Source organism: Saccopteryx leptura, chromosome 1, assembly GCF_036850995.1.
Source record: "Saccopteryx leptura isolate mSacLep1 chromosome 1, mSacLep1_pri_phased_curated, whole genome shotgun sequence".
Taxonomy (NCBI): Eukaryota; Metazoa; Chordata; class Mammalia; order Chiroptera; family Emballonuridae; genus Saccopteryx; species Saccopteryx leptura.
Window position 1 is genome coordinate 273808545 of NC_089503.1, and position 15119 is coordinate 273823663.

General features: G+C 35.4%; 1 protein-coding gene across 2 annotated transcripts in view; it reads left to right on the forward strand.

Annotated features, from left to right (window-relative positions):
- Nucleotides 1-15119, forward strand: part of ITPR2 (inositol 1,4,5-trisphosphate receptor type 2) — a 527270-nt gene that overhangs the window by 370790 nt on the left and 141361 nt on the right. For both annotated transcript variants that reach the window (XM_066354092.1, XM_066354101.1), the window contains 3 exons: nt 2347-2457; nt 6767-6862; nt 9194-9316. In XM_066354092.1, the coding sequence (XP_066210189.1) occupies nt 2347-2457; nt 6767-6862; nt 9194-9316 (330 nt within the window). The remainder of the gene's footprint in view (nt 1-2346; nt 2458-6766; nt 6863-9193; nt 9317-15119) is intronic.

Genomic DNA, 15119 nt, shown 5'->3' on the forward strand with positions numbered 1-15119 from the left:
CTGACTCAGAGAATAAGTGACATTCCCGTGTCTCAGAGTGACAAATGGTAAACTATTAGAGCCATTCTGAAAACATAGAACTTTGAGTCTAAATAGAGTGTTCTTTTAACTATATATATGACATTTTTCAGGGCAGAGTTTCAACTCTCGCTCTTAGAATGTTTGCCTCTGGTTCCATTTTCTTGGATATCAAAGAACATATTGTGGGAGCAGAAGGCAGGACACCTGAAGTAAAAGTAGAGGAGCCACCCTTGAGTTTGTTAGTTGACTATTTACAGCCACTCATATGCTGTGGGGATACCATCCAAGCATGGATTCACCTTTGAAGAAAATGTTTTCAAATCACAAACATTTCTGGATATTAATTTTAAACAAGCCTTGAGACCAAACGTCAACGCTTAACATAGAACATAAGTGTGGAAAATTAATCTGCTTTTCTATTTTAAATTATATGACCTATGCACACATATATAGTGCCTGTGTATACACATATATGTGTATAGAGGTATGCACACAAATATATACATACAAAAGCACAATTATTGACATCAATAATTTGTTATGGCTTTACTGTTCCCCCTCTGTCACTTGCATATGATACTGTGAAAACGTTTGGGGATTTTGTCCCTATATTCTTGGATTATATTTCGGTCTCCTAAGGCAATGATACAAGACAACTTAACTTTTGATTTAAAGTTAAGGAAAAATATACAAATTCAGAGATTTGGTTGTGCTGTTGGTAAACATATGAATATCTATAATAGAAAACACATATATTCCCCACTTTGGGGCTTATAAAAGGATGAAATTGAGTTTTGAAAGTAATTTACTGAATCAGGTAACTCTAAAAGTAAAAACAAGCAATAAAATGACATGAGTCCAACATCCACTGATAATATACTCACTCTGAACCCTATCTTCTGCAAATGTGTGTAAGGAAAGGTTACTGGCAAATTCCAGAATTGATTTGCAAATTGATTCCATCTAAGTTTGGCAAATACTTTAATGGTCAGAGGAACTGCAGGAAACTTGGAAGATGGGTGGAAAACACCTGACCTTTGTGTCAGGGGAGTAAGAGTTTCCTTGTGTAAAGGGAGAAATAAAGCCCATCCTCAAAAATAACATTTATTTCATAGTTAGATCGTTTTTCCTCTTTCTCATTTAGTTCACCTGGGTTTGGATTTTTCAAACCCTGTGATACTGGGTGCTGCATTATAATACGTAGTTTCAAAAAGTCCAACCCACAAATTCCTGATTTTCAAGTTCTGTAGAATGGATTAAAATCAGTCCTAGTACAGTAGACCCTAACATTCAAAATACTGACATTTATCCCACAGGATCTTTGATAAACTTTCCCTCTAAAAATTATTCAAGTTTAATAAATCTGTTTAAGGTGACTGTTAGTCAAGAATCAAGTTTAAGAAGCCTGTATTCCTCGTGTGCTGCCCCCAGCCCCTGCAGCAGCAGCACTCGGCTTAGCATTGAGTAGCAGCTAAATGAAAGTGCTACAATCAGTCCTGACGGAGTTTCCTTACAAACCTCAGATATGAAGTTTCCTTACAAACCTCAGATATGAAGGGCACACTCCTTTCATAAATGAGAGTATTCTCTTAGCCAGGATAAATTAGATCTTAAAAGTCTAAATTGGAGGAATTCCTCTATTGAAGGGCATATTAAAATTTCTTGACTACAAGAGTTTTTAACTTGACCAGTGTTATTTGAAATTCTATAAAAATGGTTCAATTTAAAAGATACCTGTTTGGCCCTGGCCAGTTGGCTCAGTGGATAGAGTGTTAGCTCAGTGTGTGACATTCTAGGTTCAATTTCCGGTCAGGGTACACATGTAAAGATGAGAAGTGACCATCTGCTTCTCTTCTCCTCTCTCTCCCCCTTCTCTCTCTCTTTCTTTCCCATAGCCAGTGGCTCAATTGGTTCAAGTGTCGGCCTTCGGTACTGAGGATAGTTCAGTTGGTCTGAGTGTCAGCCTCAGGCGCTGAGGATAGCTCACTTGATTTGAGCATTGGCACTAGATAGGTGTTGCCAGATAGATCCTGGTCAGGGCACATGCATGCATCTGTCTATCTCCACTCCTCTGTTACGTGCAGTGTTCTCTCAAGTGTTCTGCATGTAAAGTTATTTAATCAATGCTAGTCAATTACTAGTCAGACTCTATGCAAAAGAACAAGTCAGACTTACATCTTTGACTTTTCTCTGACGATCTCTAAGTTCAATGTTAATTATATTGTAAAGGTAAAAAAAAACCAAGATGATTCTGTTATTTTATATCATGATTTCTAGTGCTTTCATGTTAAAGAAAACTTATTTTATAAACACTTTGCTTTCTAGACATGTATTGCTACTCATGAATCTAATGGGATTGATATCATCATTGCTTTGATTCTAAATGACATAAACCCTCTTGGTAAATATCGAATGGACCTGGTGCTCCAACTAAAGGTAGAGTAAATCCACCGTTAAGGGGGAAAGTGACATTGTTTACATCAAACTCTCTTTCAGAGTTGACTCCAAATCTCCAAGTAGCTCTTGTTAAAACCGAGATATTACCATATGTTCAACTAATTAATGGACAGAAAGGGTTAGTGAAAGACAGTGCTATGTTCCTGATAACATGTCAAATAAACTTGGAGGTGATGTTCAGTTGGAAGGTACTTTATTGGAAATTTGTTTAAGTAGCTGCTTTTACTTTTATATTTTTATTCTTCTGTTTTTATTTTATATTTTTCATTATATAGAGGGGCAAAGGTGTTGAACATTCACTATACCATATTTTTTAAAATTCATCCTGACTACAGAAATCTATCTGGCCAGTCACAGTTAATTAGGCTAGGAAAAGGAAAGCTGCAGCACTATAGTTTTGTGGCTCTCTTCTCTATAAAAGTTATTTTCTTTTAAAAAAATTTTTTAAGTTTTTATCCTTTATTGTTAATTTATTGTGTTTACATAGATTCTAGTGTCCCCCTGAATTCATCATCCCCCACCCCCGTGTTCCCCAGTACATCCACCCAGGATTTGCTTTTCTGCTCTCATCCCATCCTATCAGCCTATCATCCCCTTTCCCTCTGTCCACTTTCCTTCTGGATCCTTTAAAAGTTATTTTCTTTTACATTAGAATCTTATTTTTTTTCCCTAAATACTATGAGCCATGTTCACACTGCCTTTGAGAAGTTACTTTAACTTAAACTGTGTGCATACTTCCCAGCAGTTCTATTTACCAGAGCTCAGGAACAAAATGACATTTCAAAATATTCCTTCATTTTTTGTTCAGATGGAAATAACAAATGAATATACTCAAGAAACTATATAAATCCCAGTTACAAAGGCACGATATTCAATTGAGGTGAATTATTAACAACCAAATCATTGTATATAGTGTTAAACAAGTAAACAAATCATTGGTTAAATATAATTTTTCCTTTAAGACAGTCTATTCAGTATCATAGCAAATATAATTTAATTTCACTTTGAGTAATTTAATGGCCAAGAAGAATAATATTTTTATAAATCTGTTTCTAAATATAGGTATAGATAGGGAACATACATATGTCCTACTTATGTGAAGATAGTGCTAATGGCTCTTAGTAAGCAAATGTTTCTTTTAATGTAAGAGATAGGTTTGTCTTTTTTCACTGTTTTCTTTTGCAGCATTGTATAAGCTTTGGATCTTTCCACTCTTAGGTTAAAGCCAAGGTGGTTCACACAGGGACTGAACTTTTGCCCTTTTCTTCATCGGCATCATGCTTCAGATAGTGAAGCCAGCCTACGCCCACTTTTAGATCACTTAATTTGAGTTACTAGAAAAAGGTTTCTTTCATCTTAATTCCATCTTTAACCATAATTCATGAAGATATAGCATATGGAAGCCTTAGCCTTTGGCTTTTTAAATCTTTTATTAGTCTAAAGTCTATCCTTTTAAATCTCATTTTTAATTGATATACCTTAATGGGGGAAATTACTGAATGATTCGTCAATTTAAAATAAAGTGTAGGCATCTTGATTATATACAAGCCCAGACCTATGTAAAATAACTAAACAATGGGTGTTAACTTAAGAGTTCAAAGATATTCTTAGCTATTCAAATGAAAATGTATTTTAGAAAAGGGTCCTTTAAAATTTCATGTATGTTACTAAGCACAATTTAGGTACACCTTTTCAAAATATGACAGTTGGATAAATATCAAGGTATGTAAAAAATAACCAAATGAACAGATTTGACTTGAAATTTTTAAATTATAATTTTCTACCTAAACAATGAGGTTGAATATACTTTAAAAGAAAAAGATCTATGTGGCTTTGTATATAATGGCCAATATAACAACAATATTTGTGGGGGTTTTTTTGTTTTTTTTTTCTTTGTATTTTTCCGAAGCTGGAAACGGGGAGAGACAGTCAGACAGACTCCCGCATGCGCCCGACCGGGATCCACCCGGCACGCCCACCAGGGGGCGACGCTCTGCCTACCAGGAGGCGATGCTCTGCCCCTCCGGGGCGTCGCTCTGTTGCGACCAGAGCCACTCCAGCGCCTGGGGCAGAGGCCGAGGAGCCATCCCCAGCGCCCAGGCCATCTTTGCTCCAATGGAGCCTCAGCTGCAGGAGGGGAAGAGAGAGACAGAGAGGAAGGAGGGGGGGAGGGGTGGAGAAGCAGATGGGCACTTCTCCTGTGTGCCCTGGCCGGGAATTGAACCTGGGACTCCTGCTCGCCAGGCCGACGCTCTACCACTGAGCCAACCGGCCAGGGCACAATATTTGTAAAGACAGAATGGTACACAGTAGCTAATTATAGGGGTCTTTCCTGGTTTGGGTGCTTTTAATAATAAATAGGTGACATTATGGAGATACCTCATTAAAAATGTTAAGGTTTTATTTTGTATTTTTCACCCCTGAATTTAATTGCTTAATTGCTTATAATTTTTAGTATACCTAATTTTATATACTCATTTACTATGAAATTTTATGAATTTTTCCATAAATATGTCATGTCCTTTTAAATTTACATTTCATAACTGATCTGTGACTACGAAGTGCTGACTTTGTAAATAGATCAGTTTGTTTTGTCTTGTTTTTAAGACTCTAGCTTCCTTTTGAAGAGAACCTTCTATTAATACTGACATGTGCATTTGATTTCTCAGTGTATATAGGGTTTTATACTTTAAAATTGAGTCACATTTTAATAGGACATATAGAAGATTCTTATTCTTCCAACATAGTATAAAAAAGATTGGTTAAAGAAATACCATAATGTCCATAACATTCTGAAATTGGGTGTATTTTAAAGCTATTATGTATTGGGCCTGCTGAGCGAGGTTCATTAGGGAAGACTGCTATTGTTGCTAAGGTTTAGCTTTGAATCCAGTGGGGTCAGTTCAGACTGCTGTAAGGATCTGAGAGCTCTCCACTAATCCGGGGACCTATTTCTTAGGTATGTTGTTTGTACAGATAGGATGCAGGATTATAGAAATGGATTTTAGGATTGGTACGAATCTTTAAAATGTTTAAATGAAACAGAAAAAATTAACAAAATAATAAAATTATTTCAAGATGAGTTCTTGACATTGGTATAATCATCATCATCGTTATCGTTGTTAGTCATTTAAGGATAGTCTTTAGATTGTACTTCTGAAAGAAAAATATATAGTTGGATAGAATTTGGTATTAAAACCACTCAATGAAATTAATTTGAACAATTTTAACAAAATTTGTATAGAGAATATCTGTTTACCAAACAACTGATTCAATTTAAGTTTTTATCCTGTGAGATGTTAATTTTGAGTCACTGAGAAGTGTCTTAAAGCCATTTGACTCTACTTCTTTTGTGTTCTTTTCAAAGACTGTGTGTGAAGATTGAGATTTTTGAACATTACAAAACACTGTAGAAATATTTCTCAGGAAGTTTTTATCATTGTGCAATTTGCCTCAAGTCTAGGGCTATACTATTGAAAACAATGTAAAGAAACCTCTTTCCAAATGTTAAGAAAATTATACTTTGTATACCTCTGTGGTACCTGTTTTGGATTATAAATCAGCTTTATCAGAAACATTTTTAATATCTATAGGTAAAAATGTGTGAGACAATACACTTTTAAACCAAATTTGAAAATATCAAAGACAACGTAAGGTATTTTCATTCTTTATTAAACAAAAATAGAAAATATTATTCTTCAACAACCAGATGGTAAATATGTTGCATATATTCTGCCAAATTGTGAGACTGGTTATCAATAAATTTATATTTTATTTCTAACTCATGAATTTAGAATTTTATAAATTAATTTTCAATAATTATTGCTCAAATTTAAAATTTTGACTTGAAAACATGTATTAATGTTTCATGCTAAAAACAACTTGCTAAATTCTTTAAATTATATATTATTTTTGTAAAATATGTCATTGATACTTGTTTGCTTTACTGTTTTGCTAACATGTCATCATAAAAGTGACCATTAAGAAATAGTGAAGGCAAATATGGTTATATTTTAATGCATTAGATATGGAGTCAATCTTGTTTTTAGAACACCTTTTTACCAATATTTAAAATATCCCCTGTAACTTATCTTTCATGAGTCATTATTTTTATTTTGTGTTGAAAAAACATTCTATTTTTAAATGCTAATAAGCCAAACCAAATTAGCAGTTTAAAATTCTGTTTGATTAAAAAAATGGTCTAGTAATCTCAATTAAAACTAATATAGGGGATCATTAATCCATGAAATAGATTTTTTTTTCACATTAACTCAATCTGTTTCTCTAGAACAATGCCTCCAAGCTCCTGCTGGCCATCATGGAAAGCAGACACGACAGCGAGAATGCAGAAAGGATTCTTTTCAACATGAGACCTAGGGAACTGGTAAGAAAACTTTTGAAAGCCATGTTAATAATGTGTAACTAAAAGGGATGTTTTTAGTATGCATGCCAGGAAAAAGTCTAATGACTTTCACTGCCCTACCAAGGCCTAACGATACATTACAAATACTTCAGAAGGCTCCATGAAGGCAAAGGCCAGTGTGTTTTGGGTTCTTTTTTTTTTAATTTATTTTTAATTTATTTTTTATTCATTTTTAGAGAGGAGAGAGAGAGAGAAACAGAGAGGGAGAGAGAGGAGAGAGAGAGACAGAGAGAGAGAGAGAGAAGGGGGAGGAGCTGGAAGCATCAACTCCCATATGTGCCTTGACCAGGCAAACTCAGGGTTTCGAACCGGCAACCTCAGCATTTCCAGGTTGATGCTTTATCCACTGCGCCACCGCAGGTCAGGCCTGTTTTGGGTTCTTATGAGTTCATTGTTTTTACCCACTCTTAGCACTTTTCTTAACCAGATTCTCCCACTCTGATAAACTATTTGCAAATTCTTTCTGACAGAAAAAAAGAGATGCTTGCTTTATTTTGTGTGTTGGAATATATAAGGAAGGTGTATAAAAATGTACCACTCAAAATTATATTTATACCTCTTTCTGAACATGAAAAGGCAATCAGTATCTTTTGTATTTGTTCTTATCAGTGAAATACTCAATAATGCTTGTTCTAGCAAAATTGGAGACTTGATGAGGATTCCACTGAGATCATTAGCAGGAATTCCTCATTTGTGACATGGAAATTATGAAGTAATGTTGGCATGCCTTAAAAGCACTGGGTTTCAAAAACATTGTGAACATACTCAAACCATATAGCTTAATGCCCTAGTGACTAGAGCCTAGTCTTCTGAGCACCACTGTTGGTGTTATGGGGAAACTCTATGGAAGGCATTCATTTGCTTCTCTCTTTAATACTAAGGAATGGAGCAAGGAGGGCAGATAAAGAGAAAGATAAGACACATTATGATTTAACATGTGTAATGAGAATCTAGCCTTTGCAAAGCAGTGGGCTGAGATGAGCAAGAAAAGTTTGCTTTAGTTTGTATATTGGAATATATTAGGGAGGTGTATACCCTCAAAACTTGTTATTTTTGTACCCCTCAAAAATTGTTATTACCTCTTTCTGAACAATGCAAATAAAAACAATATCTTTTATACTTATGATTACATGGGGCAATAGGTTATATATTCATTCAAAAACAGCACTATGTAATAGCCTGTTGAAAATTCTATTTCCTTGCCTGACCAGGCAGTGGCGCAGTGGATAGAGCGTTGGGCTGGGATGCTGAGGGCCCAGATTTGAAACCCTGAGGTCGCCAGCTTGAGCCCAAGGTTGGTGGCTTGAGCAAGGGATCACTTGGTCTGCTGTAGCCCCTGGTCAGGGCACATATGAGAAAGCAATGATGAACAACTAAGGTGCCACAACAAAGAACTGATGCTTCTCATCTCTTTCCCTTCCTGTCTGTCTGTCCCTATCTGTCCCTCTCTCTGTCTCAGTCACAAAAAAAAAAAAAAAAAAGAAAGAAAGAAAATACTATTTTCTCTGTCTAAACACATTTATCTCATCCTCCCCCTTTTCCTTATGGCCCAGCCTCAACCCCTCTTGACTGAGATAGTACCCGTGCCGGGAGCTAGTACCTCACACTTAGTCTTCTGTAGGGCTGTTATGTTCGCCTCTTGAGGGTAGATACGCCGTTGTATCTGCTGTTGGGTCTTCAGTGCAGAGGATGATGTCAGGCAGCATGGGTCCTTGTTATCTCATGGGCACTTAGTAAGTAATGGCTACCTTATTATTTATTAGGAGTTACAGGATCTCCTAATTTATGGGAACTTTAGCACAGTCAGCATTCAAAAGTCAAGCAAAAATTTCCAAGGAAAACAGGGGCTATTGAAAGAAAATAGTTCCAAGTTAATTTAAATAAACGTGGTTTCCAGGGCATTTTCATTTAGAGTTTCTTTCTTTTTTTTTTTTAAACTGTTGTGAATGATTTTTTTTCTTTGTATTGAATTTATTGGGGTAACATTGATTAATAAAATTATATAGAATTCAGGTTTACAATTTTATAATATATCATCTTTATGTTGTATTGTGTGTTCATCACCCCAAGTCTCCTTCCATCACCATTTACCCCTCTTCACCCTCTTCTACCTCCCCCAATCCTTTTCCTCTTGTCACCATATTTTTGTCTGAGTTTTTTTTCCTTTGCTTAATCCGTTTACTTTTCAAGTCTTAGAAGCATCCCAGCTTACAGTGATACCCATAAACAGTGTAAAATGCATGTTGTTTGTGGCATTTCAAGCCTTGCTGTTTCAATTTGTGTTATTGATAGGTGGATGTGATGAAGAATGCCTATAACCAAGGATTGGAATGCGATCATGGGAATGATGAGAGTGGAGATGATGGTGTTTCCCCAAAAGATGTTGGACACAATATCTATATTCTGGCTCATCAGGTATCGCGTTTCATATCTTTATATTATTTTGTTCATCTTATCAATTATGAATTGTGTCATGGATTTTTTTTGTATTTTCAAGTACTGGTTCCTTCATTTATTTGGCGCTCATCCCCGTTGCTCTGAGCCAAGGAGGGGAAAAAGCCCCTAGGATGCTTGACTCTTCTCCAGGGCTATGCTAGGGACTGATCCATAAGAAAACAATCCTTGGCACCAAAAGTTGCTGGTTCAGGAGGGAGTCCCATGTCAGAGCCTGAGGGAGTTCCACTTGTTGCCATCGGTAAACCATGGCAACAAGTGGAAGCCTTCAAGGAGAGAGGAAGAGAAGCTACTAAGAAGACAGACTATGAAGTAAGGGAGCACATTGAGGTCCTGTCAGGACAAACCTTGCATATGGCTCCTGAGCTCTGAATTAGAGTGCCATGCTTCCTCTAACTGGTTTCCATTGGAATTCTAACAATATTAGTCTTAATTTCTGCATTCTTTTGGAAGAACCATTTCCATTTTATGATTACAATGAAAAGAGTTGCCTGATAACTCTTATTTGGTCAACTTAATTTGATTAACATGAAGATCTATTGGTACTTCTGATGCAGAAGTTCTAATTTTATCTAATGCAGATTGTTTAGAAGCTAAATATTTTAAATGTGTATGTGCCAGTTTAATTTTGTTTATATTAGCACCCTCTTTTTTTTTTTTTTTTACGGAATAAGCTCCAAGCTTTAGACTTTCCCAAGTTTACTTTATCATCATTTTCTACCATTGACAATCTCTCCCTTTTCCTACTTTTTTATACATCGTCTCACTTAATGAAACAAACATTGATAGATATAAAGTAAGATTCTGGGTAGATCAGTGGTTTTTATTGTTCCAGTTTATTGAGATATCATTAACATACAGCATTCTGTGAGTTTAAGGTGTTAAAAGGTTGCCCTTGGACACTCCTGGCCCCTCTCTATCATTTATATCACTGTCTAGTGTGTGCAAACTTAAGTATTTTTACCGAAAACTCAGGAAAGGAGTGAAATACTAAAATTTCTTTAATCCTAATTATTTATACTAAAAATGAAACAAAACAATTTACCCATTTCTCTCCCTGCTTTTGGTAACCAATTGTATTGTCTCTATCTATGAACTTGGGTATTGGAATATGTAGATTCTATAAATAAGAAAGATCACATGGTATTTGTCTTTTCTCTGATCCATTTCACTTAGCATAATGATAGAGGTTCATTGGGGTAATTGCAAATAGCAAGATTCATTTTTATGAGTGAATGATATTTCTGTATGTGTGTATGTGGTTGTTTGTTCATTCATCCATCAAGGGAAACTTAAGTGGTTTTGATATTTTGGCTATTGTAAATAATGATGCAATGAACATGGGAATGCACATATTTTTATATTAGGGTTTTTGCTTTTTTTTTTTTTTTAACAAATGCCTGAAAGTGAAATTGTTGGATAATATGATAGTTCTATTTTTTTTTATTTTTTTTTAAACCTTATTTTGTTTGCCCTGGTCCCTTGTGTGTGTGTGTGTGTGTGTGTGTGTGTGTGTGTGTGTATGCATAAACTCTTGGAAACATTTTTTTAAATTATTTATTTATTTATTCATTTTTAGAGAGGAGAGAGAGAGAGACAGAGAGGGAGAGACAGACAGAGAGAGAGAAGGGGGGAGGAGCTGGAAGCATCAACTCCCCTATGTGCCTTAACCAGGCAAGCCCAGGGTTTCGAACCGGCGACCTCAGCATTTCCAGGTCAACGCTTTTATCCACTGTGCCACCACAGGTCAGGCTGATAGTTCTATTTTTAATTTTTAAGGAACCTCCATGCTGTTTCCCACAGTGGCTGCACCAGTCTGCATTCCCAGCAGCAGTGCAGGAGGGTTCCCTTTTTTCTCACCCTTGCTAACACTTGTTATTTCTTGTCTTTTTGTTAATAATCATTTTAACAAGAGCAAGGTAGTATATAAATTTTAAATTTTTTTCCATTGATTTGAGAAAGGGGGGGAAGGTGTCAACTCGTTTCACTTAGTTGTGCACTCATTGATTGCTTATCGTATGTGCTCTGACCAGGGATCAAACCCACAAACTCGATGCACCTGGATGACACTTTATCTACTGAGCCACGGAGCCAGAGCCTCTCATTGTGATTTTGATTTGCATTTTCCTAATGACTAATGACCTAGAGCATCTCTTTCTGTACCTGTTGGTCATTTGTTTGTCTCCTTTAGCAAAATGTCTATTTAGATCTTCTGCCCATTTTTAATTGGGTTACTGGGTTTTTTGGCTTTTGAGTTGTGAGTCCTTTATGTATTTCTGATATTATCCCATTATCAGATATATGATTTGCAATTATTTTCTCCCATTCAGTAGGTTGCCTTTTCATTTTGTTGATAGTTTCCTTTGCAGGACAGAAGAAGCTTTTCAGTTTGATTTAGTCTCACTTGTTTACTTTTGCTTTTGTTCTCAGATTTAAAAAGTAATCATCAAGACCTGTGTCAAAACCTAGCTTATCACCTGTGTTTTCCTCTAGGAGTTTTATGGTCTCGGGTCTTATATCCAAGTCTTTAATCTACTATGAGTTAATTTTTGTGTATGGTGTAAGTTTATTTTTTGTAATTAATTTCTAGTTTCATATAGCATGGTCAGAAAAGATGCTTAATATAATTTCAATCCTCTTAAATTTATTAAGACTTGTTTTGTAGCCTAACATAGGATCTAGCTCGGAAAATGTTCTATGTGCACTTGAAAAGAAAGTGTATTCTGTTGCTTTTGGATGTAATGTTCTGTGAATATGTTAGTCCATCTGGTACCATTTAAGGCCAGTGTTTCCTTATTGATTTTCTGTCTGGATTATTTATTCTTATATGTAAGTGGGGTATTAATGTATCCCATTGTTACTGTATTGCTGTCTTTTTTCCCCATTAGGTTTGCCAACATCTGCTTTATATATTTAGTTGCTGCTATGTTGGATACCTAAATATTTACAAATCTCATCTTTTTGTTTTTTAATTTTTTATTTGTATTGAATTTATTGAAGTGATACTAATAAAATTATATAGGTTTCAAGTGTACAGTTCCTTAATGCTTCATCTGTATACTGTATTGTGTGTTTACCACCCCAGATCAAGTCCCTTTCCATCACCATTTATCCCCCTTTACTCTCTTCTCCTTTCCCTGTCCCCACCCCTCTGGTAACCACCACACTGTTGTCTGTGTCTACACTTTTTTTTATTTGCTTTGCTTAATCCCATCTCACCTTTTTCATCCATTCTTCTAAACCCCCTCCCCCTGACCATCTGTTCTCTGTATGTTTGGGTTTGATTCTATTTTGTTTGTTAGTTTATTTTGTTCATTGGATTCCACATGTGAGTGAAAGTGTATGGTCTTTCTCTGACTGGCTTATTTCACTTAGCATGATACTCTTCAGGTCCATCCATTCTGTCACAAAAGGTAAGATTTCCTTTTGTGGATTTTTATGGATGAGTAGTATTTTATTGTATAAATGTACCACAGCATTTTTATCCACTTATCTACTGGTGGGCACTTGGGCTGCTTCCATATCTTGGCTATCGTAAATAATGCTGCAGTGAACTTAGGGGTGCATATATTCTTTTGAATCAGTGTTTTATATTTCTTCATATATAGGCCGAGAAATGAAATAACTTGTTCATAAGACAGTTCCATTTTTTATTTTTTGAGGTGACTTTATACTGCTTTCCACAGTGACTTTCAGTCTGCATTCCCATCAACAGGGCACGAGGGTTCCCTTTTTCCACATCCTCACCAGCACTTGTTTGTTGATTTCTTGATGATAGCCATTAATAATGGCATTATGTGGTTTCATATAAATTTTTGGAATATTTGGTTAAGTTCTGTGAATATACCATTGGTATCTTGAAAGGAATTTCACTGAATCTATAGATTGCTTTGGGTAGTATAGACATTTTAATGATGTTAATTCTTCCTATCCATGAACATGGTGTATGCTTCCACTTATTTCTATCTTCTTCGATTTCTTTCTTTAGTGTCTTATAATTTTCCACGTACAAGTCTTTTCCGTCATTGATTGAATTTATCCTAGGTATTTTCTTCCTTTTAAATCAATTGTGAATGGGATTATTTTCTTAGTTTCCCTTTCCAATAGTTCATTATTGGTGTGTATAAAATACATCTGATATCTGGATATTAATTTTGTATCCTGCTAATTTACTGAATTCATTTATTCTAGTATTTTTTTGGTGGAACCTTTAGGGTTCATTATATATACGTAATATCATGCCATCTGCAAATAATGAAAGTTCTATTTGTTCCTTTCCAGTTTGATGCTTTTTATTCCTTCTTTTATGTGATAGGTGTAGATAGAACTTCCAGTATTATGTTGAATAAGAGTGGTGAAAGTGAACTCATATCTTCTTGTTGGAGTGAACATCTCATTATTATGTAATGCCTTTCTATATCTTTATTACCTTTCTTGTTTTAAAGTATTTTGTCTGATATAAATGTAGGTACTCTGGCATTTTTTGTTTGTTTGTTTCCATTTGCATGCAAGATCTTTATCCCTTCTCTTTCTCTTTTTTAATATTTTTTAAAAAATTTATTATTATTTTTTTATTGAGAGGAGGGGAGGCAGACAGACAAATTCCTACATGCACCCCAACCAGGATCCACCTGGAAGATCACTAGGGGTGATACTCTGCCCATCTGGGGCTGTTGCTCCATTGCTCAGCACCTGAGACGGAGGCCATAGAGCCATCCTCAGTGCCCAGGGCAACTTGCTCAAACCAATGAAGCCATGGCTGTGGTAGGGGAAGTGAATAAAGGAAAAAGGAAAAGGAGAGGGGGAGGGGTAGAGAAGCAGATGGTTCCTTCTCCTGTGTGCCATGACTGGGAATCGACCCCAGGACATCCACACACCAGGCTGATGCTCTATCACTGAGCGAACTGGCCAGGGCCCATCCTTTCACTTTCAATCTATGCATATCTTTATGTCTAAATTGAGTCTCTTGTTTGCAGCAGATAGATGGTCTTTTTTTAATCCATTCACTTTTTCTATCTCCTTTCATTAGAAAATTTAGTCTATTTGCATTTCAAGTAATTATTGCTAGATATGTGCATTTTTCATTTTATTAATTATTTTCTGGATGTTTTGTAGTTTCTCCTGTGGCTTTCTTCTTCTCTTGCTCTCTTCCTTGTGCTTTGATGATTTTCTTTTGTGATATGCCTGTCCTTTTCTCTTTATTTTTTGTGTATTTTTATAGAATTTTTTTTGTGTGTGTGATTATTATGAGGCTTACATATAACAACTTATATTTATATGAGTCTGTTTTAAGTTGATAACAAGTTTGATTCTGTTGTAAAGCTCAATGCCTACATTTTATGTTTTTGATGTCACATTTTACATCTTTTTATTATCTTGTATATCCCTTAACTGATTATTATAATCATGGATATTTTCAATACTTTTTTCTTTTAACCTTTAAACTAGCTTTATAAGTGATAAATTTATTACCTTTACTATATATGTAACTTTACAATAATATTCTAAAAGAAGTTGCTATAGTTTTGTAACATAGTTGGATCATTGAAAAGATTTTTTAGGTCTCTGATTGTATAGCAAAATACATATATAGGACAGAAAAATAGATAAGGGCAGATGGGTTATAACTAGAAAGACCAAAAAGGAATGTTAGGTATTGAGAAACTAAAAGCTAAACTGAGGGACAAGTTGAAGGAAGTAAGACATGAGAGCTTTGAGATGTGTACAAGGTGTAGTTTGAGAGAGAAAGAGAGAGAGAGAGAGA